The sequence below is a fragment of the Apodemus sylvaticus genome, chromosome 5 (genome assembly GCF_947179515.1).
Source record: "Apodemus sylvaticus chromosome 5, mApoSyl1.1, whole genome shotgun sequence".
Lineage (NCBI taxonomy): Eukaryota > Metazoa > Chordata > Mammalia > Rodentia > Muridae > Apodemus > Apodemus sylvaticus.
Genome location: NC_067476.1, coordinates 93245948 through 93273089, shown reverse-complemented (window position 1 = coordinate 93273089; position 27142 = coordinate 93245948). Strand labels below are relative to the sequence as shown.

The window sequence follows — 27142 nt, the reverse complement described above, 5'->3', positions numbered from 1 at the left end:
CCATGGAGGCAGGATGCCAGAAGAGGCGGAACTATCTCAGAGGTGAAGGGAATAGGGGAGGGGGAATGAAATTTTAAGTAGCTGTTCTATTTGGGAGATGTTACTATATGTAGCTCCATTTTACCTTAAGCTTTTAAAATTTTTCTTCTCAATTTATTTATCTATTTATATTTTTACATTCCAATCACTGACCCTCTTCCCCAGCTCCACTTCACAGGATCCCTCCCACTATCCCCCTTCTCCCTCTCCTTCCGACAGGGTGCATTGCCCTGGATATTCTCCCATCCTGGTGCACCAAGTCTCTGCAAGGCTAAGGGGATCCACTCCCACTGAGGCTAGACACAGCAACCCTGTTTTGTAACGGATTCCACAGACAGGCAACAGTCCTATGGACAGCCCCTACTCGTTGGGGTACCCATATGGACATCAACCTGCATGCAATGTATGTGCCGAGTGTCTAGGTCCAGCCTGTGTGTGCCCTTTGGTTGGTGGCTCAGTCTCTGAGAGCTCCTAAGGGTGCAGGTTAGTTCACTCTCGGTCTTTCTGTGGAGTTCCTATCCTCTTCAGGGTTTTGATCCCTCCTGCAATTCTTCCATAAGCATCCCCATCTCTCCCAGCACTTGGGAGGCAGAGGCAGGCAGATTTCTGAGTTCGAGACCAGCCTAGTCTACAGAGTGAGTTCCAGGACAGCCAGGACTACACAGAGAAACCTTGTCTCCAAAAAAAAAAAGTTCCTACCTCCTTCCAATGTTTGGCTGTAGGTCTTTGCATCTGTTTCATTCAGATGTTAAGTGGAGACTGTCACGAAATAGTTGTGCATAACAGATCAACATAAATAGTGTCAAAGATTGGAGTCTACTCATGAGATGAGTCCCAATTTGAACTGGTTATTGGTTGGTTGTTTCTTCAGTCTCTACTTCATCTTTGTCCCTGTATTTCTTCCAGACAGAACAAACTTTTTTTTAAATTTTTTTCTTTATTGATATATTTTTATTTACATTTCAAATGAGTTCCCCTTTACTCGGTCCCCACTCCCCACAAATCCCATAAGCCCTCTTCCCTCCCCTGTTCCTCCATCTACCCCTTCCCACTTCCCTGTTCTGGTATTCCCTTATACTGTTGCACTGAGTCTTTCCAGAACCAGGGGCCACTCCTCCATTCTTTTTGGACTTCATTTAATATGTGGATTATGTCTTGGGTATTCAAAGTTTCTAGGCTAATATCCACTTATCAGTGAGTGCATACCATGATTGATCTTTTGAGACTGTGTTACCGCACTTATTCAGCCATTAGAAACAATGAATTCATGAAATTCTTAGACAAATGGATGGATCTGGAAAACAAACTTTAAGTCCAAAGTTTTGTGAGCATGTTGTTGTCATTCCTACACTGGGCGGTCCTGCCTTGCTTTTGGAGGTGGCCACTTCAGGTTTCATATGCCCTTTGTCATGCATCTCATCCCAAGTCTCTGGGACTTTCTAGTTCCAACCTCAGCCTCACTCCTGGCAGTTGCAAATTTTCACCTTTATTTTTTGAGGTTATAATATGACTGCATTATCTCCCCCTCCCTTTGCATCCTCCACGTCCTCCCTTAAAATCACTCTCTACTCTAAAATTCACAGCCTCCCCTTTTCATTAATTGTTGAAAGCAAATAATGTCAACATGTAATTTGTTGAATTTAAGTAACTTGAACATGAACTTCTATGTTGAGACATCATCTCAAATTCATTCTTTTACTGCCTCATTGGGTCATAGACATTTTTGTAATTTATGATGCTCATCAGGGTTATAGCCTTACATTGAAAATTCCAACTTTTAAATCAATCTGTGATTAAAAATAAAACACATGTACTCCCATAATGTTTTGTTCCTAAAAAGACTAAAAAAATATCTCCACCAAAGTGGAGAAAAACAAATTTCCACCAAAGTGAAAATGTAAAGTAATGATTCCTAATGATTCATAAGCTCAAAATGGGGATATTTTTTTCTCAATAGTTAACTCCGTGTGAAATTAAGAGAGATTTGTGATAGTAACATTAAATTTATTACATGTGTTTTTAATATTTTAGATTCTCCCAAAGAATATGCTGACTGGAAGGTAATAGCTTTTACATTTTACCTAGAATTATAACTTTATACTATATATAATATGCAAGAGTTATTAAACATCCTATTTTAAATCCATACAGCCTACCATGGGAACAAATGAGTATGTTCAAAAGGATGTATCAGTTGCAAAGTATGTTCAATTCAGAGAAGGTAAATACTGCACATTACTTTCAGTGGGATATGTGCCTTACAGGGTATGAATAGTTCAGTGCTCTTATCTCTAAACTTTCTTACACAAACACGATGCAGGGATTTTATGTGAATGATGTAAATACAAACTGAAGTATCATTTAGAATGAAATTATTATACACTTGTTTAAGAAAATGAATTTACAGTTTACAGTCAGAACTTAGCTACTTTGAATTTATGCCTCTTTATAATTTATTCCAATGTTTAGATCTTTGTTTTTAATGGAGTGCATGAGATTAATTATGAAAGACTATGGTTTTGTTGTTTGAAAAGTTTTGGTGCTACAAGTATTTAAACTCAACTCATGGGAAGAGAAGCTGTTCACTAATAAAGGCATTTTAATGATTTAGAGATGAGCAAGAAGTGCTATGTACTTAAAATAGAAGTATGCTTTTTATGTCAAGTCCTATATACATTCCACTGGTTTATCAGTAATGGGAACAACATATATGAAACATTGGAATAAATAACCAAATCAAATAAAAAAGAATGAATGAAAAAGAAATAAAACTAAATCAGAAGATAAGTAATTCAAATAGAACTGAATAAAGTGTATATTTGCATTGTTATATAGATTATGCCCTAACTATTCCAGGATATAATAGGAGCTTTTCTTTTCTTTTTTTTAATTTATTGATATATTTATTTACATTTCAAATGATTTCCCCTTTTCTGGACCCCCACTCCCCAAAAGTCCCATCAGTCCCCTTCCTTCCCCCTGTTTTCCTACCCAGCCCTTCCCACTTCCCTGTTCTGATTTTGTTCTATACTGCTTCACTGAGTCTTTCCAGAACAAGGGGCCACTCCTCCGTTCTTGTACCTCATTTGATGTGTGGATTATGTTTTGGATATTCCAGTTTTCTAGGTTAATGTCCACTTATTAGTGAGTGCATGCCATGATTCATCTTTTGAGTCTGGGTTACCTCTATATAGTATACTATTTGTTAATCCCCAAATTTAGGAAATACAATAACTATAGTTTGTGATATTCACTATTACATAGCTCCTATAACAAATAAGACTCCATTACTGACTAAAGGCACTGAATATAAATCAAAATATTTATTAGATGCTGATATTTCCTGTTTCTTTAATTTTAGCTGGTTATTTTATTCTTGGAAACCTCAGAAAGAACAAAATAAAATTGGAGTTGTTATCTTTCCCATTTATTTCTGAAGATGTGTTCATCTATCTGTATTAAGTCCATATATATAAATGAATAAAACATATATAAAATATTTCTTTTATGATTTACATAAAATTCACGTATTCTGTGTGTCTTTTATTCATCTATTAGAAATATTGAATGGAAATTAAGATTAACTAATTTTAAAATGAGAATATAAAATTTTATTTTTCATAATAACTAATGCTTAATTTAACTTTAAAGAATATTATTTTAGAAATGCCATTTAACTTTATTTTAACTATACAAATATTAATTTATTTCTATAGAATCAAATTTAAAAATAAAAACAAAGGAAAATCTTCATGGCAATGAAGCTAGTCAACCATCTGTAAGTAATTTTGAATTTTAATTTCTATTTTAATGTCTTTTTCAAAGAACACACCACAGTCTAAATGACATATTGTTCTAGACATGTATTTAGAATAAATAGTCCAACATTTAAAATTTAATTTTAAAATATTTTTCAAGTTATAGTCCCTTTAATCTTCTTAAAATCTATATTAGTCTATACATAAAGTTCCCTTGGAAATTTTTATTAATTTAAAATTATCATTTGTGTTTCTATTCTTGAATTCTACTTCTGTATAAAATGTAAGAAAAATTGTCATCACAAAGCACTTGGAAACATTGACAGATTTGTATGGGTTTCCCCATTTTTACAAACAATAATTTTAATGCTCGCTTTTTCTATATAATGATTTAAGATTTATTTGAGACAAATTGATATTTGTGTTAAAGTGGTAGAACAAAGAATTGCCTGGATCCAAAGACTGAATGCAAATTCACTTAGGACTTAAGTGCAACTCCATATCACTTTACTCCAATGGTCCCACTGGCTCTTCTTTAACCTAATGTAATATACATGTAACACCAAGAACTCGCATACAAGTTCAGCATTATCTGATTTATCTGCTGGTGTTTTTATTGAACAATCATCATATCAATATGTATATAATATATATGAGTATGAATGCATATCATATACATATTGAATAGTGTCCTTATAATGGTTATTTCAATGACTCAGGGCTAATCTTTTCTGAGGAATGGGTTTTTGAGAATATGTTTAATAAGGTTTTATGCATTGACTATTGACTTCCACAGGAGAAACTAAAATTTTATCTCTTTTGACTGCCATAGACCCAGATCTTTCTTTTAGCTGTATTAAATCATATTTTGTCAATATAAAAAGGAGTATTTTATGAGCTAACTTCAAAATAACACAAAATAAGTACTCATAACATCACACAAAGCTGAAATATGAACCTTAAACGTTCTTTTCTTCAAAGTCAGCCTTGATTTAAATATGGTACTTCCCTACAAATTGCTTAGATAATTAGATCCATAGAATCAATTTTGGGGAAATGTTGTAGTCAACACTGCATAGAAATCTGTATTACTTTTGTGCTAGCATCAGTTAGACAGTAGAACTCAAGAAATTAGAACCCAGAGAACCAAATAACCCCATTAAAAAGTGGGGTATGGAGCTAAACAAAGAATTTTCACATGAAGAACTTTGGAGAGCTGAGAAACACTTTAAGAAATGTTCAACATCATTAATCATTAGGGAAATGCAAATCATAACAACCCTGAGATTTCACCTCACACCAGTCAGAATGGCTAAGGTCAAAAACTCAGGAGACAGCAGGTGTTGGCGAGGATGTGGAGAAAGAGGAACACTCCTCCACTGCTGATGGGATTGCAAGATGGTGCAACCACTTTGGAAATCACTCTGGCGGTTCCTCAGAAAACTGGGCATGTCACTTCCTGAGGACCCTGTTATACCACTACTGGGCATATATCCAGAGGATTCTTCAGCATGCAATAAGGACACATGCTCCACTATGTTCATAGCAGCCCTATTTGTAGTAGCCAGAAGCTGGAAAGAACCTAGGTGTCCTTCAATGGAGGAATGGATACAAAAAAATGTGGTATATTTACAAAATGGAGTACTATTCAGCCATTAGAAACAATGAATTCATGAAATTCTTAGACAAATGGATGGAGCTGGAGAACATCATACTAAGTGAGGTAACCCATTCTCAAAAGATCAATCATGGTATGCATTCACTGATAAATGGATATTAGCCTAGAAACTTTGAATACCCAAGACATAATCCACAAATTAAATGATGTCCAAAAAGAATGGAGGAGTGGCCCCTGGTTCTGGAAAGACTCAGTGCAAGAGTATAGGGGAATTCCAGAACAGGGAAGTGGGAAGGGGTGGATGGAAGAATAGGGGGACAGAAGAGGGCTTATGGGACTTGCGGGAAGTGGGGACCCAGAAAAGGGGAAATCATTTGCAATGTAAATAAAAAAATAAAATAAAATAAAACAAAGGGGAAAAAGACAGAAGACTACTTATAAATAGTGAATTTTTAAAATGTTATCTTGAGGGATTTCATATATTATATTATATAAATATATCATCACATTATATGAGGGACACACTCATATATGAAATATTGGATGGAAAAGACTTTTTATGCTGTGAGTTAATTATATCTGCAGAGCATGTTCACAAAGAGATGTGAAGTGATCTAAGGATCTGTGCAGTTAACCCTAAGTTAACCACCGAAGAGATAAAAATCCAAAGGGGAGGATGATGAAAAATGTGTAACTACATGGTGCATTTGCACCAAGACATATAAAAAATCCCATTAAATGATTAAACTCTAGCCAGAGGAAATCAGCCAATATTATCAAAGAACTTAGGTAACATTAGAATATATTATGTCTTGTGATGCGTGCAGATGACACAGATGTTTGAAACCATTTGATTATATATTTTGTAAAAATTCTTCCATTCATCTAATATGGAGCAATATGTGTTGAATGATTCCCATGGCATTGTTATGTCATTGATATTGAATTGTTTTACATTAATATTTACCATCACATTGAAGATTGAAGTCATAGGTGTGTTTTCTTTCTTTCCTTGACTTTGACTATATTGCTTAGCTATTGAAAATCTGCAAAGGGACAGGTCAGTGGCCACAGCCGATGAGCAACTGTGTGGAATTTTAACAAAATAACCAACTAATCAGAAAGTAGGTTTTAATTCTTCACACAAAGAATATTGGCCCTATGGAATCATCAAACGTTTTCTTTAGTGGAGAGTAAAAGTGCAACTCTATATTTAGGCAAAAATATTTCTGATTATAAAAACCATTTGAAAGGAGTCAGGATTGGGGAACACAACAATGGCATCATGCATGAGGAGAAGGAAAAGGCTTATCTGGGATTCACATAAGTCTTTATAATTGAATGTGGACAAGTAAGTAGGACTTCAGATAACCAAACTCTGGTGAAATATTATTCTCATAATGTTCCCTTATTTTTCATTTATTCTTCTCTCACATATAACATCCCTCCTCTCCTCCCAGTCCTACACTGCTACCTTCTGTTTCCTGCAGATGTACTTTCCCTTCAGAAAAGAGAGAGCCTCCCAGGAATATCAAGCAAACATGACATAACAAGTAACAATAAGACTAGGCACATACTCTCATATTAAAGCTGGATGAGGCAACCCAGTAGGAGGAAAGGGGTATAAAAAGCAGATAGAAGAGTCAGAGATAGGACTTGTTTATATTGTTAGGAGTTGCCCAAGAACATTTTGCTACACAACCATAGCATACGTGTAGATGACAGAGGACCGACTCATACTGGGTCCCTAATTGTTGGTTCAATCTGACAGCCCCAATGAGACCTGCCTAGTATAGTATGTGGGATGTGTTTGTGTGATGTCCTTTATCCCTCCAGCTCCTATAATCCTTTTTTCCTCTCTTCTACAGGATTCCCTGAGCTCCACTCCTAGTGTTTGGCTATGGGTCTATACATCTGCTTCTATTCTTTTTATTATTATTATTGAATATATTCTTCATTTACATTTCAAATGTTATACTCTTTCCTGGTTTCTCCCTTCCCAGAAAACCCCCAACCCATCCTCCCACCCCCTGCCTCCAAGATTATGCCCCTTCACTTAACCCACTCCCACCTATCCCACCCCTCAATTTCCCCATGCTGGGGCATCTATCAAGCCTTCATAGGACCAAGGACCTCTCTTCCCACTGTTGCCCTACAAGGCATTCCTCTGACACAATTTTGGCTGGAACCATGTGCACCACTTGGTTGCTGGCTTAGTCCCTTGGAGCCCTGAGTCATCTGGTTGGCCTACATGCATAATAGTTTCAGGTTTGGTAACTGGTTATAGGATGAATCCCCAGGTAGGACAGTCTCTGAGTGGCCTTTCCTTCAGTCTCTGCTCCACACTTTGTCTCCATTATTGCTCCTGTGAGTATTTTGTTCCCTTTCTCAGAAAAACCAAAGCACCTCCATGTTTGTCTTCCTTGTTCTTGAGCTTCTTTTGGTCTGTGAATTGTAACTTGTTTATTTTGAGCTTTTGGGCTAATATTCACTTATCAGTGAGTACATACCGTGTGTGTTTTTTTGTGATTGGATTACCTCACTCAGGATGACACTATCTAGTTCAATCCATTTGCCTAAGAATTTCATGAATTCATTGATTTTAATAGCTGAATAGTAATCCATTGTGTTGATATACCACATTTTCTGCATCCATTCCTTTGTTGAAGGTTCTTTCCAGCTTCTGACTATTATAAATAAGGCTGCTATTAACATAGTAGAGCATGTGTCCTTATTTATTACATGTTGCAGCATCTTATGGGTATATGCCCAGGAGTGGTATAGCTGGGTCCTCAGGTAGTACTATGTCAAATTTTCTGAAAACTGCCAAACTGATTTCCAGAGTGGTTTAACCAGCTTGCAATCCCACCAGCAATAGAGAAGTATTCCTCTTTTTCTACATCCTCACCAGCATCTGCTGTCCTGTGAGTTTTTCATCTTAGCTGTTCTGACTGGTGTGAGGTGGAATCTTAGGGTTGCTTTGATTTGCCTTTCCCTCACAACTAAGGATGCTAAACATTTCTTTAGGTGCTTCACAGCCATTTGAGTTTCCTCAGTTGAGAATTCTCTGCTTAGCTCTATACCCCATTTTTTTTTTATTTTCTATATTCTTTGTTTACATTCCAATTGATTTTCCCTTTCCCAGTTTCCCCTCCCAAAAAGTCGCATAAGCCCTCTTCCCTCTGCCCATTCTCTGTTCTACCCTCTCCTACTTCTCTGTCCTGTTACTCCATTTTTAATAGGGTTATTTGTCTCGCTGGAGTCTAACTTTGTATATATTGGGTATTAGCCCTCTATCAGATGTAGGATTGGTAAAGATCTTTTCCCAATCTGTTGGTTGCTGTTTCATCCTATTGACGATATCCTTTGCCTTACAGAAGCTTTGCAGTTTTATAAGTTTCCATTTGTAGATTCTTGTTCTTAGAGCATAAGCCATTGGTGTTCTATTCAGGAAAATTTCCCCTGTGCCCATGTGTTCAAGGCTCTGCCCCACTTTCACCTCTATAAGCTTCAGTGTATCTGGTTTTGTGTGAAGGTCCTTGATCCACTTGGACTCGAGCTTTGAACAAGGACATAAGAATGGGTCAATTAGCATTTTTCTGCATGTTGACCTCCAGTTGATCCAGCACCATTTGTTAAAAATGCTGTCTTTTTTTCGACTGGATGGTTTTAGCTCCTTTTGCAAATCCTTTGACTCCTTTTGTTGTCTAATTGTTCTAGCTAGGACTTAAGTACTATATTGAATAGATAGAAAGAGACTGGTCAGCCTTGTCTGTTCCCCAATTTTAGTGGGATTGCTTCAAGTTTCTCCCCAGTTTGATGCTGGCTACTGGGTTCGCTGTATATTGCTTTCACTGTGTTTAGGTATGGGCCTTGAATTCCTGATCTCTCCAAGACTTTTATGATGAAGGGATGCTGAATTTTGTCAAAACATTTTTCAGCATCTAATGAAATGACCATGTGGTTTTTTTTCTTTGAGTTGATGTAGTAGATTACATTGATGAATTTCAGTATATTGAACCATACCTGCATCCCTGGGATAAAGTTTACTTGATTGTGGTGAAGTATCGTTTCAACGTATTGTTGGATTCAGTTGGCCAAAATTTTGTTGAGTATTTTTGCATCCATGTTCATTAGGGAAATTGGTCTGAAGTTCTCTTTCCTTTTTTGTCTTTGTTTGGTTTAGGTATAAATGTAATTATGGCTTCATAGAATGAAGTGGGTAGTGTTCCTTGAGTTTCTATTTTGTAGAATAGTTTGAAGATAGGTCTTTTTTGAAGATCTGATAGAATTCCCCACTAAACCCATCTGTACTGCCTTTTTTGTTGGGAGACTAGTAACAACTGCTTCTATTTCCTCAGACTTACGGGACTATTTAGATTATCTGATCCTGTTTTAACGTTGGCACCTGGTATGTGTCTAGAAAATTGTCCATTTCATCCAGATTTTCCACTTTTGTTGAGTATAAGCTCTTGTAGTAGGATCTGACAAATTTTTTAATTTCCATAGTTTCTGTTGTTATGTCTCCCTTTTCTGATTTTACTAATTTTGGTAGTTCTTCTGTGCCCTCTGGTTATTCTGGCTAAGAGTTTATCTATTTTGCTGATTTTCTCAAAGAAGCAGCTCCTGGTTTTGTTGATTTTTAGTATAGTTCCTTTTGTTTCTATTTTGTTGATTTTGGCCCTTAGTTTCATTGTTTCCTGTAGTCTACTTTTCTTGGGTGCATTTGCTTCTTTTTGTTCTAGAACTTTCAGATGTCCTGTCAAACTGCTCATGTAAGCCCTCTCCGTTTTCTTTTTAGAGGCACTTAGAGCTATGAGTTTTCCTCTTAGCACTGCTTTCATTGTGTACCATAAGTTTTGGTATAATGTGTCCTCATTTTCATTAAATTCTAAAAAGTCTTTAATTTCTTTCATTATTTCTTCCTTGACCAAGCTATCATTGAGTAGAGCATGAGTCAATGTCCATGTTTATGTATATTTTCCATTGTTTTGGTTTGAACTTAAGACCAACCTTAGGCTGTGGTAATCTGAAAGGGTGCACATAATTATTTCAATATTCCTGTATCTGTTGAGGCCTGTTTTGTGACCAATTATACAATCAATTTTGTTGCTGTTTGTAAAGTGATGATTTTGTACAAATATATAAATTTCTTTTGCTTTGATAAGAAAATGTTCTTGATAAATATCATATATATGAGATACATTTATATATATGATATACATTTATATATATATGATATATATGTGCCATATATGATATAACTAATACCCAATTATGTATATATTAAAACCTCATTATTTTACTATTTACACTATGAATGTATCTTTTAACAATGGCTAACTCATTTAAAAAATGTGCTCAGCTTTGGTTACTAATCATTGTCATCAACTTGTTTCATATAACCACTAGCTAGAAAATTTTCAATAATAGTAGTAGAACTAGAAATCCAAGTAAGTGCTATTTATGCCTCAGTCCTTGGCTTACTCAGGAATGTGTCTACAAAATGGTGGACTGACTCTGAGTTCCACCAAGAACTCAGCTCTCTTTTCAGCTCTGGTCTCTCCCTAAAATGAAGGCCATTTTTACTTTCATGTCCTATATGCAAATGTGATTTGGAGCCTCATAGGGAAGAAAGATCCAGAAAGGTTCAGATCAATACTAATACAAAATGTTAGAAAAAATGTACACTAGAGTTTTTAATAAAGATTTAAAAAATAAAAGCAGCCCCGGCTACTACATAGTGAGTTCCAGGCTAGCCAACCTAGGATAAATGTCAAAAAACAAAAGACAAAACACATACACACACACACTAAAAAAAAAAAAAAACCCCAAAAAACAGCTAGCAACAGCTTGCAATTTTCTAACTAAAAACATTAATTCATACCTGCCCAACAAAGAATCAAGAAACACAAAATAACAAAATGAGAGAAAACTCATGATCTTTACCTTTCTTAGACTGAGTTAAGTTTCTAAACTTGATTACCTATAATTTCATCAGGTTTTTTTGTAGATGATATTTTGATTATTTTTGACTGAAAATTTTTATTTCCATATGCATTGTAATTACTTATTTCTGTGGTAATTTTATTCTGTAGTAAACTTATTATGAACAAATATAGCTTTAAATATCCTCATATGAGATTTGCAAAAATGATACTCTGTGTCCCAAAGTAAAATCTTGTGTAATATGCATAGCATGTAATGTTCTGACTGTTACTACATGCCTTCTTACATTTCATAGTAGGTATATAATGTGTCTTTTTGATGATGTTAAATATATAGTTCATCTAGGAAGCATATGTATGACAATGAATTACTATTTTAAAAATATGTGGAGAACATACACATTTTCATGCCAACAGTACATGTTTTTACTCCTTTTAAAAGAGTGTATTTTTATTTTTAAGCAAATTATAAATGTGTCTCTATTTGTGTGGATATATGCAAGTTTGTGTGGGTGCCCTAAATTGATTCAGAGAACACTGAAGATGAAGTTGGAGATAGTTAAGGGCTTCCTGAGGTGAATTCTGGGAACCAAACATGGGCTTTCTGCAGGAGCAGTATACCTTCTTAACAACTGAGCCATCTCTCTAGCCCTAGAATAATTTCTTTTAATATAATAAAATAACTTGTATTCCAAGTAATTGAAATTCATGGATCTATGTTAATATTGTTTTATCAGAATACTTCTACTCATATTCATCCAAGATATGCTCTTCAATTATCACTAGGATTAACTTCAACACCAACAAATATTCTAAATGAAGGAGGGAAAGGTAAGGATTATGCTATTGGTATGGTATTTAGAATAAGGGCCATCATATACTTTACTAGCCAAAAAGTTGCCTATGAAAATAAATATGCAAATTTATTTAGCGAGTTCCAGGCTAGCCAACCTAGGCTAAATGTCAAAAAACAAAAGACAAAACGCATACACACAAACACACTAAAAAAAAAAAAAAAAACCAGTAAGAAATAAGACACATTAGATCGTAATTTATAACTATCATGAAGCTTCAATAGCAGTTTAAAGTGGACAGTCACAAGCTAAATTATAGAGCTGGACTCAACACTTAAGAGCATATACTGTGCTTCCAAAGGACCTGAATTCCATTTTTGTAGCACCAGCATCAGGGGGACAACAATCGCCTGTAATTCAGCCTTAGGAGGTCCAACTCCTCTGGCTTCTGAACGCACCTTTGCTCAGGAACAAACTCCCACAGAGACATGCAAACAATTTAAGGTAACTTTATAAAAATATTTTTCTTTTCATTTATTCTTCTCCCACACAATACTCTCTAACCACATTTGCCTTTCCCTCCTTATAATGACAAGCAGAAGCAGTAAATGATCAGGAAAAGATCAGCAGATAGCCCATCTATGTGATGATCAGCAGGTAGCCCATCTATGTGATGATCCGCAGATAGCCCATCTGTGTGATGATGATTGCCTCAGGTTTCTTAGGCTGTGTGACTTGGAACACTGAAAGAATCCTGTGAGTTTGACTCCACAATTCAAAATTCTGTATAAGGAATGTGGGGAAGTCTAAGGCTTCTCAGATTGTCATGGACTTTACTGGGGAACATTGTGAAAATTTAATTCCTAATTCAGTACCCCTGGACCTCCACATGAATGAGACATTTTCAGGTGATACAGATTTGTCTGGTAATTTAAGTAAATTAAATACTCCATAGCATTCAGAAACATACTTTTATTATATGTAGCCCTGAGTCCAAAGATAGGAGAAAGTAATTTCCAGTTTTTATTATTTGTGAAAACTCAGAAAATTGTGATCTTATTTCAGCTATAAATGAAGCTTATTTTGTATTAGGATTTCCCCAAATTCTAAAAATTCTTTACTATAAAATTTCATATAAAATCTAGAAAGTTACAGGGAATGCAATCCTCACAGTTTTAAGCATGTTTGTATACAAAGCGTTATTTTACACCTTATTGCTCTATGAGTGGATATCTTCACTGATCAGGTCAGTGCATATTTTTGTGGATTTTTTTGTTTGTTTTGTTTTTTGTCTTTTTTTATTCGATATATTTTTTATTTACATTTCAAATGATTTCCCCTTTTCTAGCCCCCCACTCCCCGAAAGTCCCATAAGCCCCCTTTTCTCCCCCTGTCCTCCCACCCACCCCTTCCCACTTCCCCGTTCTGGTTTTGCCCTATACTTCTTCACTGTCAGTCCATATTTTTGTGTTTTTGACAGTGCATTATGTCTTTCACTGTATGTAGTCAATGTCTCACGTTTGTGAAATTACAAAACAACATAGAACCTATGTGTTAGTTTTCCTCCTCTACTGGGAAGGTTGGATTTGGAAGCCAAGGAACCCCATACCTCTGAGTGGAAAACCCTCACCAGAGGCATTGCCCCCCAAGGGAGGACACTCTTCAGCTGAGCTTGAGGCACGCTTCATGTTATTCCTTCTCTTTTCTTCCTCCTTTCTTCGCTTCTTTGTTTCTTGGTTTCTTTGGACAAGAAGACAGTCACACAGGGAGCAAATCGCATGAAAAAGATTTGTTGGGAGGGCCCAGGGTGTGGAAGAATGAATCCAAGAGTGTCTGTGTCTGCTTTCTGTAGTGAACAGCAGAGAATTGAGCAGGCACAGCCTTTATTCTCAGAGGGCAGACCTTTCTAGGGCAGAGATTCCCAGTTTGTGGACTAGTAAAATGTCAAGTCCTGAACTTGCTGGGGATCTCAGGATTGGTATGTTCTCCTGTTCATATTTTCACCTAAAATCAGCATAATCTGGGTAGGGTCCTGTTGAGAGGGTTGGGATGAACTTTGTGACAGTTAGGGAGGTCTTGGGTGCCGGGGGTGTCTGCTGGAGTTCCTAGGGCAGGGACCTGGCTACTTAACTGTCTTACAAAGTTTACAGAGGAGTCCAAGTCCCTGGCAGAGGAGGCTTTTCAGCCACTTAAGTGATGTGAATAGCCAACACCAAGTACATAGCATATTGGTGTGAATATCTTCTAGTGATTGATTAAAGACAGATGGCATAGCATTCTACTTCAGCATTCTACCTACCTACAAAGGACCTGAGAGCTGGGGTCCCTTACTTTATTTACAGAGTTTACAATAGCACTAATCATACTTTATAATTTTTTAATTAACTATTAGACCTTATCATTTTACCAAACTGTCTCCTATATTTAAGATCTAGAAAGACTAAAAACAACAAGCAAAGAGAAAAATCCATGAAAATGTCAAAATTCCTTACACATCGCCAAAATAAGTTATGATGCTGTTCCACAATAGAATATGAAGTCCAAATTTATTTACGCTTATTTACATGAAATTGTTTGCATCACTTTAGGTTTTCAAAAGAAATTTCTTGAATGGAAGGTAATAATTTTATATTATCTCCTAAATTATTACATTCATAAGGTATATCATGTAGAAGACTAATTCAATATATATTTGAAAACCATTTTAGCCTCCCACAGAAATGAAAGATTCTGACTCAACAGAGGTATCAACCATGATGCATGGACAAGGATCCCTAGCAGGTAAATTCTGCAATAGTATAATCTCTGGAAGAGTGATTTCAAACATGTGAAATCTTCTCATGCCCAAGCTTCTGTTTTTAATTGTTTATGGAAATATTCCATGCAAAATATCAAAATATTGCTTTAGCATCATCTTTTCAAACCAAGTTATTCAATCATAAATCAGGTATTTCCACCTTCATGTGTCAGGAGAGTCATATTGCCCATTTATAAGACCATTTTACCTGCATGTACTATGAAAGCATTGCAAGTTTGCAAGGTTTGAAATTGCCAACTCTAGGGTTGGAGAGTTGGTTCAGTAACTAAGAGCATTTATGGCTTTTGCACAAGACACAGCTTCAGATTCCAACACTGACACAGCAGTTTGCAACTGCCTGTAGCTCAAGCTTCAGGGCATCTTATACCATTTTCTGGCCTCTGCAGTTACCAGGGATGTTCAGTAATGCTCAAGCAAAAACACCCATAAACATAAAATAAATATATCAAAAATTTAAAATATTCTATATATTTTATGTGGACTATACCTATGAACCTATTTACTTAGCACGTTCAGGCAAGGAATTCTTCATCAGGACTGTCTAGGCTTCATGTGTTGGGTATGAAAACTATGTATTCAGAGACAACTGTATGTAATATCATTGTAAATGCATGCTGAAAGTTAAGTCCACATGATCTGTGTTCTAATCTGTGATCTACTCATTTTTTTCTTTTCATTTATTTATTTATTTATTTTTATAAGACAATTTTTATTTGCATTTCAAATGGTATCCCTTTTCCTTGTTTGTCCTCCAAAATCCCCCTATCTTATTCCCCCCCACACCAACCCACTCACTCCTGCTTCCCTGTCCTGGCATTCCCCTACATTGGAGCATTGAACCTTCACAGGACCAAGGGCCTCTCCTCTTATTGATGTTTGACAAGGCTATCCTCTGTTACATATGTGGCTTGTGCTATGGGTCCCTCCATGTATACTCTTTGGTTCATGGTTTAATCCCTGGGAGCTCTGTACATTTGGTTGGTTCATATTGTTGTCCCTCTTATGCGGTTGCAAACCCCTTCAACACTTTGCATCCTTTCTCTAGCTCCTCCATTGGGGACCCTGAGAGCAGTCCATTGGTTGGCAGTGAGCATCTACTTCTGTATTAATTTCTATGTTCCCTGTCATTCATTACCTCTAGTGTTTAATAGAAATTAATATAATAAAATATCATACCCACCCCAACACTAACTCCATATTCCTGTGTTTGTTCAGTTAATAGTTTTCTATTGATGTGTCTAAATTGAACTTCTAGTCATTTTGTTTTTATGCATATTTACTAGTGTGCTTTTGACTTTTTCTCATGCAATTTACATCTTCAACAAGTGAATTCAAATCTCCTTTAAAATTTATGTACTATCACAAGTAATTTTTAATGTCTTTATCTGTGATTATAAGGATTCTAATTTTATCAATGTCATGTCAGTTTTGTTTTAACCACATATGCATTGATTTCTTTCAACAGATGTAGACATAAAATTGGAAACAGAGAGCCAGGATTATCTTGATAGCGGTGAAAATATTCAGTCATCTGTATGTAATGAATTATTTCAAATTTTAAAAAATGTAATGTGATATTGGCTAAATGAAATCTTTTAGACATACATTCAGAGTAAAAAGCTCAAAGTTTGAAATCTCATTTTAAAAGTTACTTATTTTGAGGATTATAACATCAATTCATCTTCTTCCTCTTTTCTTTCCTATCTCTAAACCCTCCCAGTTACCCTCCTTGCCATTTCAAAAAGATGGGTGACCTCTATTTCGATAAGTTGTTTGAATCCTTGAAATTTCTTAAAAATCAGCAGTAGCTCATAATTAAGTTTTCTCTGGAAATTTCTACCTTTTTTCTTACCATTCAGCATGTTTCCCTTACTTCAAACTTGTTCTATTAGAAAAATGAAGAAAAAATTACTGCTAAACACTTGAAAACATTAATAACAGTGTGCTAATATCTTTGGGGAGTTTTTGCAAGCAATAACTTGAATACTTATCTTTTATTTCAGTGAATGAAATCATCTGATATCACTAATGTATTATACAGTGATATTAGTTAATAATAGGATATATTAAGTCCTTTCCTAACACATATCTGTGATATAGATACTCAATACTATTTAAGTTTATTTTACATAACTGTTAACCTGCACCTCCCATAGAATGCAGTACTTTATAATCAAGCACTGAGAAAGACACTTTGGTCCTTTGGAATCAGATACCTTTTAGTCAATCATTAATATCAAAACATAGACAAAAGTCACATCCATATTGTCCTACCTTTTTTTTATTCTTTGACTGATTTTCTGTTCCTGAGTGTTTAGAAAGTAAAAGCAGAAGAACAGTGCTCAGAAGATGAGGCAACATGCTGTACTGTAATAAAATAACTAGTAATCAGATCAGATACATGATTAAATGCTGCACATGAATAGTCATGTTGTCACAACACTCAACACTGAAGAGGTTTCTTTGATGGTGGAGACATACGATAAAAAGCTTTGGAAACCCAAAGAGTAGCATTGTTGGTTAAGAGGAGGGAAATCATTTCTGTTTACCATCTATGTCTTTCTAATACCAGGTGGGTGAGGAAATAGGAATTCAGAGAAACAAACCCTACACGTTTATTATTATTATAAACTATAAAGAAAAGGATGTAAATAAGTGCATGGAACAACTCAGATAATGTGTGGGTCTTCTGGTCCCCTTCTTATTAAGGCTTGTTATTACTTCACTTTCCTACTTCTATTCTTTCTTCCTGCCAGATGCCCTTCCTTGTACTTCCATATCCTCAGCATCCTCTCTCAAATTGATAGTGTTTTTGTTTATTACCGTTGCATACATATTGTGTACATATGTTTATGTGCAAATGTAGATGTGTAATCTGCTGGGTGCATTTTTGTTGTCAGGTATATACGATTTCAGAGCTGACCAATTTGTGTTAAAGAACTAATAGGGAGGTTCATCCCTGGGTAAGGCTAATTCTTCCTCTCCCAGGGGTCATTAGTTGCCTATAGTTCTTTGTCTAGGGTTAAGGCCCAGAGAAACCCTTCACTTCCATGTTAACATGTCTATTGCTACTGACAATCAATTCCTGGTTCAGATATTTTTAGAAGAGACTATTTCAGAGGTTTCATACTATTCTGGGTCTTACACTCTTTCTGACCTCTCTTTTGTGAAGTTTCATAAGCTATAGATGTAGAAGCTATAATGTAGATTAATTAATTGGTGTAGGGCTTCCCATTATCTATAGATCTCTACCAATTTCAAAGAAAATTTTGAAACTATTCTTTTAGAATAGGAAATTAATTTAAAGATATTAAAATATTAATTGAACTCACCATGAAAATTGATTTTACCAGAACACCATTACATCTCTTCAGTCTAAGTGTACTCCTCATTTATCAGTTGGGATAACTTCAAGATCCACGAGTCTTCTAACTGACGGAGAGAAAGGTTGGAAATATAAACAATAAGTAAATAATTTGAGATGTTTATTAAAATATGGTACAATATTTTATACTAGAAATATATATTATAAACATAATCAAAAGTGCTCAGGGAATAAAATATATTGATTAGTAATAAATTGTGTATCTTTTGTTTCAATAATGATTTTTGGAGAGTTTCAAGATGAGAACTGAATTATAAGTTCAATGTAAAGTATCCCTGACTTGAGTTTCAAGAAACAAAGAAATCTTTGGGAAGAAAATAAGGAATGAGGTTGAAAGTGGTGGAGAGGATGGATTGCAGGGCTGGATTATGGGGCAGACAGATAGAGTGTAAGATGACAAAAATAACTTACTTATGCAGGAGAAATAGAACATGAGTTAATAGGATGGAAAAATGCCTGAGAGGTAGAAAGAAAAAAAACTATTCTTCCTGTCCTCATCAGCTCTAGAAAGGCATAGAACACTAAAGAGCTGGGTGCAAGCAGAGATTATTTTACACTTAAAGAAGAAAGCAAAAGCATCTTGGTCAGCCATACATTAATGTCAAAGATTTATGTCATGTATAGTATTGCCTCTTCCTAGATATTGCCACCTATGCCAAAATTAGAATGGCAGGTAAAAAGTGTTTCATTGTGGATATTAACATATAATTCATTTTGTCTCCTTTTTAGATGTCCATAAGAAAAATCTTGACTGGAAGGTAAAAGTCTGATCTTTGATTATTAAGTTTGAAATGCATGAAGTATAGCAGACTGATCAAATATTTTAATTTAAAGCCTCCCCAGTATCTCATTGGAAGTAAAGCTCTAGCTTCATCTGATGTATCAATGCTGAAGCATAAACAAGAATTCCCACCAGGTAATTGTACAATCCTTTTTGTTTTTGAACAACTAGTTTAAGATACTTGAGGATTCTCTGTGAGGCAGACAGGTGCTCAGAAAGATACATATGCCTCTGCTGATTCAGCATGGGTTGCTGAACCTGGTGAATGGATTTAATTCTGGCTGGCTTTAACTATAGTATAAGATTACAGGAGATAAAAGTTCCTCGAAACTTCAACTCAAGCTAAGGAACCAGAATAGGGGTCAGATTTGATACTGGGAAAGAATCATAGGTGTACAGTGGGTTCCAAAACTCAGAGGGTAAGCTTCAAACATAGTCATGCTTTCTTAGCTGATGCATGAGATTACTTGACCCTCAGAAAAAGACTTAAGATAGACCTTCAGGCATATGCCGTCGGACTGGTAGCTCAGTGTCTAAGAGATCTAGGGGATCCAAGTCAGTTGAGTTACCCTATAGGGTAATTCTCCTCCTCAGCTTCATCTAGTCTTTTCCTAATTCAAGCACAATGGTCCCCAGCTTCTGTCTATTGGTTGGGTGTAAGTATCTGCTTCTGATACGTTGAGTCCTTATTTTGCAGTTATGTTTTTAAACATACTTATGTTGGCTATATGAATATGTTTATGAATGTCTGACAAATGTTTAGGCTTGGCATGGAAACTTTTATGATGTCAATCAAGTTTGCAAGTTCTTGTTAATTGCATATACTTAGTATATCAGTAAAGATGCAGTTGAATATTGAGATTAATTAAACATTAAATGAAAAAATAAAAATTAATTTTCATAATGAGAAATCTTAAATATTTTTCATGTATGACTATAAAGATTCCTGTTTCACAAACAATATTTCATTTTGTTATAATGATACAAATATTTACCTCAACAGAAGCATACTTACAAATGAAAACAGAGGAAAGTCAGAAAAATCTTGAAAGGAATGAAAATACTCAATCATCTGTATGTAATTTAAATTTAAATTTCTACTTCAAAATTTATCTGGCATCAATGGGAGGGGAAGACCTTGGTCATGTGAAGGCTCAATGCCCCAGTGTAGAGAAATGCCAGGGCGGTGAGGTGGGAGTGGGGACTTGCAGGGGAGCATCCTCATAGAAGCAAGGAGAGGTGGGATAGGATAGGGAGCATGTGGAGTGGAAACTGGAAAAGGGAATAACATTTGAAATGTAAATAAATAAAATATACAATAAAAATGGGATAAAAAGAAAGAAATGGAAAAAACTCAAAACAGCAAAAAATAATCAAAAAAAAAAAAAAAAAAACCACCAACAACATCAATAAAAAGTGTACCACAGGTTAAAATCTGGATGTTTACTTAGAATAGATAATCCAAAGTCTACTATTTAACTTTAAAAATATTAATTAATTAGGAATTTGGATTTTTCTTAAAATGTGTATTAGTCCACAGTTAATATTATACCTCCCCTTCTTTTACTATGTATCATATTTTTCCCTTCCTTTATACCTCTTCTACTATACAAACTTAATAAAAAATGTTTGGTATCCCTAAACACTTGAAAACATGATCAATGTTGCAACTTTCAAATTTATTTTTTATTTCACTGAGGGCAGTCAGATGATATTCTGAAAGCACTATTCATCAATGCTGGTTAATAATAGGATCTATTGTGTATTGTACTAGTAGCAGATGCATGGCATTATTATTGGGAACTATCTGAGTTTGTGTTCCTTAGACACTACTTAGTTCAATGGATTATAAAACAAAATACATTTTTCTATTGCCAAATATGTGTCTTTAAATATTTTTAAATTAGTATACAAGACTTATAATTGTCCTCTGTGTTTGATAAAATAAATTCCCCACCCAAAGTCCTAGTTATAAACTTATTTCTTCCTGCCTTTCACTGTTGGGTGTAGTTTATGTTTTAAGAATGGAGTTTAAATGACTTAGAAGGTATGTTATTCTGATTTTGAATTCATAAGGAAGTTTGGAAAATATGTTTATTTAATTTCAAAAGTATTTTAGAAAAGTAAATTCATTTATTTTATATCAAAAGTAATTGATATGACTAATACTGTTCATGATTTGTATTGACTTTACCAGAATGCTGTTATACAGCCAAAGCAAATTCTTCATTTACAAATAGGACTAGCACTGAGACCCACGGATCTTCTGAACGAAGGAAAGAAAGGTTAGACATTAGACATTATAAGTAAATAATGTAAAATTTTGTTAAAAACAAGTCAAAGTGCTGGGCAGTGGTAGCACACGCCTATAATCCAAGCACTTGAGAGGCAGAGGCAGGCGGATTTCAGAGTTTGAGTCCAGCCTGGTCTATACAGTGAGTTCCAGGACAGCCAGGGCTATACAGAGAAACCCTGTCTCAAAAAAAAAAAAATCAAGTCAAAGTATTTTAAATTCAGAATATACTAAGCAAATAAAAACAAAGTGTTTAGGGCAGAAAAGTTACATGTGGTAACATGAAGTTTCAATTATATTTTAAATTAGATATTTTATATGAAAGCAGAATTTTGACTAAATCATAAAATCATCTTCGTTTTCTCAATGTTTTAAACTGGAGGTTTCTACTACTGTGATGAACAGGGTCATCACAAGCAACATGGGGAAAGAAAGTTCTTAGTTCTTTGGTTTTTGTCTTTTGTTTTTGGTGATGATGATGAATATGATATTTTTTACTCACACTTCCATACATTTTCTCATCAAAGGAAATTAGGGAAGGAACTAGAAAAGAGCAGTGACCTGGAGACAGGAGCTGAGATAGGCCAGGGGCTGTGGCTTGCTCCCCATGATTTGCTCAGCCTGCTTTCTTACAGAACCAGGACCAGCCCAGGGATGAAGGGACTCACAATGGCCTAGGCCTTCCCTCATCAATCAAAATTAGAAGATGCCCTACAAGCTTGCTTCAGTGTATTCATATGAGGACAATTTCTGAATTGAGATTCCTTACTTTTGACTAGCTTGTGTTAAGTTGACATTAAAACTGTCACATTCATTAACATTTATTTTGATTAAAGAATTATAAATTCAGAATTAATATGAAGCAAAATCTTTTGTTTGCAGATGCTTTATGGGACATATGTGTGTGTGTGTGTATGTGTGTGTGCGTGTGTGTGTGTATGTGTATGTGTGTGTGTGTGTGTGTATGTGTGTATCTGTGCGTGTGTGTGTGTGTGTGTGTGTGTGTGTATGCCAAGTCAACAGTTCATCCAGGGAAGCCAAAGCAGAAACTAAATTTGAGTAAGAACCTGGAAGCAGAGGCCATGGAGAAGTACTGCTCCTCATGGCTTGCTCAGCCTGCTTTCTTACAGAATTAAGGACCACTAGCCTACAAGTCACACCATCCACAATGGGCTGCCTACCCATCACTAATTGAGGAAATACCATACAATGTTTCTGATCTCAAAGAGGCAGTTTCTCAAGATTCCCTTCTCTCAGTTGACTACAGCTTGTAACTAGCTTTCAAGGTATGAGGAGGCACCAAGCAAGTTTCTACAGGCGGGAAGACACCAGCACCCTTTCTCAGCTATAATGTTTATTGTGAGCCACAACAAACACCAGGATAGCCCTAAGGGTGCAGTAATGGCATACAATAGTTTAATGCTATGCATGTGTTTCACCTTTAATAGTGTCACATAGACCAAACTGGGACTATCATGTGGGCATGAGAAATGATCAGGCATATAATCAGAAGATTATATGCCAATTTTTGTCTATATGTCATGGTTCTTTAAGCTGTTAGAATTTGGAATGTCCTTCTTTATTAAAGACCCAAAACCTATTCCATTATTTCTCTTTTTAGTTTTCTTAACTATATGATGTTAAAATATTTTTATTACTTCTTTGAAAAGTCAGTCATTAGAATGTGACTATCCTCCCCTATCTCCTCCCAAATCCACCCCCACATGTCTAAGCCACCCACCCAATTTGTGTTCAAAATCTTACTTTCATTTATTTATTTATTGGTTAACTCAATCCATTTTCATCAGGGCTGCCCATGTAATCTTGGGTGTATAACCATCCACTGAAGTGCATTAGACTTACCATGGATTACACCCTTATGTAAAACTAACGTTTCTTCTCTGAGCAGCGATCAGTTACCAGTAGCTTCTCAGGTAGAGGTGGAACTTCTTGCCTGTCGCTCTTCCATTCTAGTATTATATGTGACTGTGGCTTGCACAGGTCTTGTGCATGCTACTACAACCACTGTTTTTGTGTAACTGCCCTAATGTTGTGAGCTGCCATACCAGTATGGGTGCTGGGAATTGAACCCAGGTTCTCTGTAAGAATATCCAGTGCTAGCTTTCTACACTTTCAATTCTACGTGGTCTCTTCTTACAATCATCCCTTAGCCTTAAGTGTGTGGTGTGTGTGTGTGTGTGTGTGTGTGTGTGTGTGTGTATGATACAGATGTCCCTTTAAAGGTTGAGCATTCCACCCCCACATTTCATGTGCATCTTAAACAGTTATGTCTCTGCATTAGTCACCATCTACTGAACAAAGACATTTCTCTGAAATTTGAGGGGTGCACTTATAAATGATGTATAATTATTGGAAGTTTTTAACTAATATTTTTTGTATGTAACATGATAGGAACATGATAGGAAAAAATAAAAAAAAATAAAAATTATTCCCAGACAAAGGCTTATGAAACAAGGAACTCCAAAGTGCCACTGGAGTGAAAACTAATTTCTATTTAAGACCATTCATTGATCAGAAACAGCTTATGAGTTAGAGATTGGAGCTTGTGTCTAAATCCTCTTTGAGTGCCTAGTCCTAGACTGGTCCAGACACATTGAGGTCCCTTTCCATGCTGCCTCAGTCTCTGTGCACTTAAAGACCTCCTTCCTTTAACTCTCTCTTTCCTTTTACAAGCTTTATTCCTCCTCCTCCCGAGCCTTCCCTGAACTATAATGAGAGAAACTTGATGGAGATACTCGCCTTTTAAAAATATGTCCCATAAACAGAGTAGCAGTGATAGGTCCTCCGTACATCACATGACACAGGTTTTACAAAACTTCAATAGAATATATATGGGTAAGAACCAACGTGCATGTGGTAGCTATTTCTAATTTTTAGTATATGTGGATAACAGGCCATGTTTAACTACTTCAATATTAATTTAATATTAAAATGTTATATTTTTAGCTTAGGTTCATATACTTCCGAAGAACTACTTACTGAGGAATACACATCTGTACCCTAGAGATAAAAGATGAAACAAAATCTTACTGTATCTAGAATATATGTTTATAAAATAATATTTAAAACTGGATTATTCTGTATATAAATATTCAACTGATCTGCCTGTGCAGATTCCTTAATGAGATAATATTTATGCCTTTAACGTTTGTGAACATTCCTTGTTTCTTGAATTTCAATAAAATATGGAAATATTTGGAGCACATTGATATGAATGTCCCTGAATTGTTTTATTAATGGTATACTATGTTGCTTGCTACTATAAGAATTGCCAATGGCAATGCCATCCTAGGTTCCCAGTTTCATCCTATTATCTGGATTCGTTCATTTCAATTATAAACCTCACAATGATACATTTGCGCTTTACGTTTATTTAACTAATAATTTTCTTCAATGAGGTTGTTTAAACTAATGTGTAGCTTTATTTTAAGTGTATATCAAATACGCTAACATAGCAAACTATAATGCAATGCCCAAAGTGAAAGTCTCCAAAATTTCACTCACTATTCCCAAAGCAAAATTAGATTATAGTTGAGCAATGCTATTATAGGTAAAATTCTTAACTGATTTAGGAATATTCATATGTAACTGACACCATGTTTTTTTTGTAGGTTTTTGTGTTAGCTATCCTGAACAAGAGGTAATGATTTAATACTTTTGCTTCGTTTATTAAATTTATAAAGTATGACACATGATCTTTATTTACTGCCATTTATATAATATCAGCAGTCTTCCCTTGAAGAGAACTATGCTCCAACTGAAGAATCAGCAGTGAAGTGTGGACAAGAATTCCCAGCAGGTAAATTGTGTGAGAATAATTCTTTTGGAACAACTACTTAAAACATTTGAAGTTCTCATGCTTACAAGCTTCTCATATCTAAGGTTTGGCTCTCTCCCCAAATGGCTGCAAATTGATGTAGATAATAAAAATATAACTTTCACATCATTTAAAAATAAGTGGTTATTATTTTCATATTAATTTTAGATATTAGAATTATTCCCATTTTTATGGATAGGCCTACCCATGTTTCCACTTTGGAAGCCCATATGTCTTGCAAGTGATCTTAGTTTAGTAAGGAAAAAATCTACATTTTATGAAGTTTAAAAGTGCTTACTTTATATATATATATATATATATATGGTAGTCCATGACTGTACCTGTGAAAGGTAACTCATTTATGATCAGGAGTCTTAAGGGATCTTGTATGCAAGGAACTTCATATTTAGTTATATTTGTGCTTTAATTTCACTTGAGAAGGCATTCTGTAAGTTAACTTTTCTCTTTGAATTGTTTTCTATTTGGTAATCTCACTCAATGCCCTGTTCATTTACTAAATCTGGTGTTCAGGGGGTTTTATCTGATAAAATACAGTGAACTGAATTCTCCTGTCATTTTCTAACCTGCTGAAGGAATCTATTTCACAGAGTAGCCAATGGCTTACAAATATTTATTAGGTCCACCAAATTCATATCTCTTTGCTTGTTCATTTGATTTCAATATTTCTATTTAATATTATATCTTCCAATTAATTGTTAGCTATAATTTTGTCTCTTTGTTTATATTCTTATTTAGTAGTCAGGGGCTAGAAATTATCTCAAGGGCTTTTAATATGATATTCATATTCTCAGCCATTAAACCAAACTCTGCTCTAGTATATTTAATTTCTCCATGATCCAAGTACACATAAGAAGGATGTATTCCTAAAGACTTTTTAAATGGATTCCATCAGGATACATGTTTGTGAAAAGAAAGAAAAGTCTGAACACATACAACTTGCACATTCTGTGAAGTATAATCACATCCTATTTGATAATTTAATGGCAGCACATGGTCAACAAGTGTCCTTAATTTACATATAAAGTGATCAATTATTATTTTTCTGTATTGTTTCCTAATTAAGTCCTAGGAGACACTTTTACCATTCTCTGAACTAAAGATTGCATCCTTGTCATAGACTTTGATCAGCTTCACAATTCTGTCTCACTCTTCTCCATTATGCCACTCACAGTCAGTATCATCCAACAACAGAGATGCTCAGCCATGAAAATCGCCAACCCCCCCCCCATAGGCTATTGCCCATGCTTTAGTTATTTAGGAAAATGTCCACATATGAATGACTTTTGTCAAATAATCAATGCTTTAGTCATTGATTCTCTTTAATTGATTGTTTTAGGTACCAAAAACTATTGTCTATCATTGTGATAATTTCATGAACATTTAATATTACTTTTCTTACTCACTGTATTGCCTTGGAAGCCTATATTTCCTCTATGATTTTTTTTATTTGTTTTTGTTGTTATTGTTGTTGTTCTGAGTTTGCCATTTTCTATGACTTGATTATGTGTGCATAACTCAGCCCTATCTGATGTACATTTCCTTTTTTTAAATATTTTTATTTTCTATCTTCTTTGTTTACATTCCAAATGATTTTCCCTTTCCCGGATCCCCCCTCCCCATATGTCCCATAAACCTTCTTCTCTCCATCCCATCTCCAATCACCTCCCTCCTTTTCCTCTGTCCTTATATTCCCTTCCAATGCTAGATCAATCCTTTCCAGGATCAGGACCCTCTCCATACTTCTTCATGGGAGTCATTTGTTATGCAATTTGTGCCTTGGGTATTCAGGGCTTCTGGGCTAATTAATATCCACTTGTCAGAGATTGCATTCCATGTGTATTCTTTTGTG

The 27142-nt window shown here is 35.3% G+C and overlaps 1 protein-coding gene across 1 annotated transcript in view; it reads left to right on the top strand.

Moving 5' to 3' along the window:
• The window catches only part of LOC127684876 (uncharacterized), a 204288-nt gene that overhangs the window by 75576 nt on the left and 101570 nt on the right, over nucleotides 1-27142 (top strand). Inside the window, 12 exon segments of the mRNA XM_052181666.1 lie at nucleotides 3756-3824; nucleotides 12147-12194; nucleotides 14746-14774; nucleotides 14866-14938; nucleotides 16441-16508; nucleotides 18329-18422; nucleotides 19090-19118; nucleotides 19195-19276; nucleotides 20145-20215; nucleotides 21339-21426; nucleotides 25067-25095; nucleotides 25185-25254. Of these exon segments, the coding sequence (XP_052037626.1) occupies nucleotides 3756-3824; nucleotides 12147-12194; nucleotides 14746-14774; nucleotides 14866-14938; nucleotides 16441-16508; nucleotides 18329-18422; nucleotides 19090-19118; nucleotides 19195-19276; nucleotides 20145-20215; nucleotides 21339-21426; nucleotides 25067-25095; nucleotides 25185-25254 (750 nt within the window).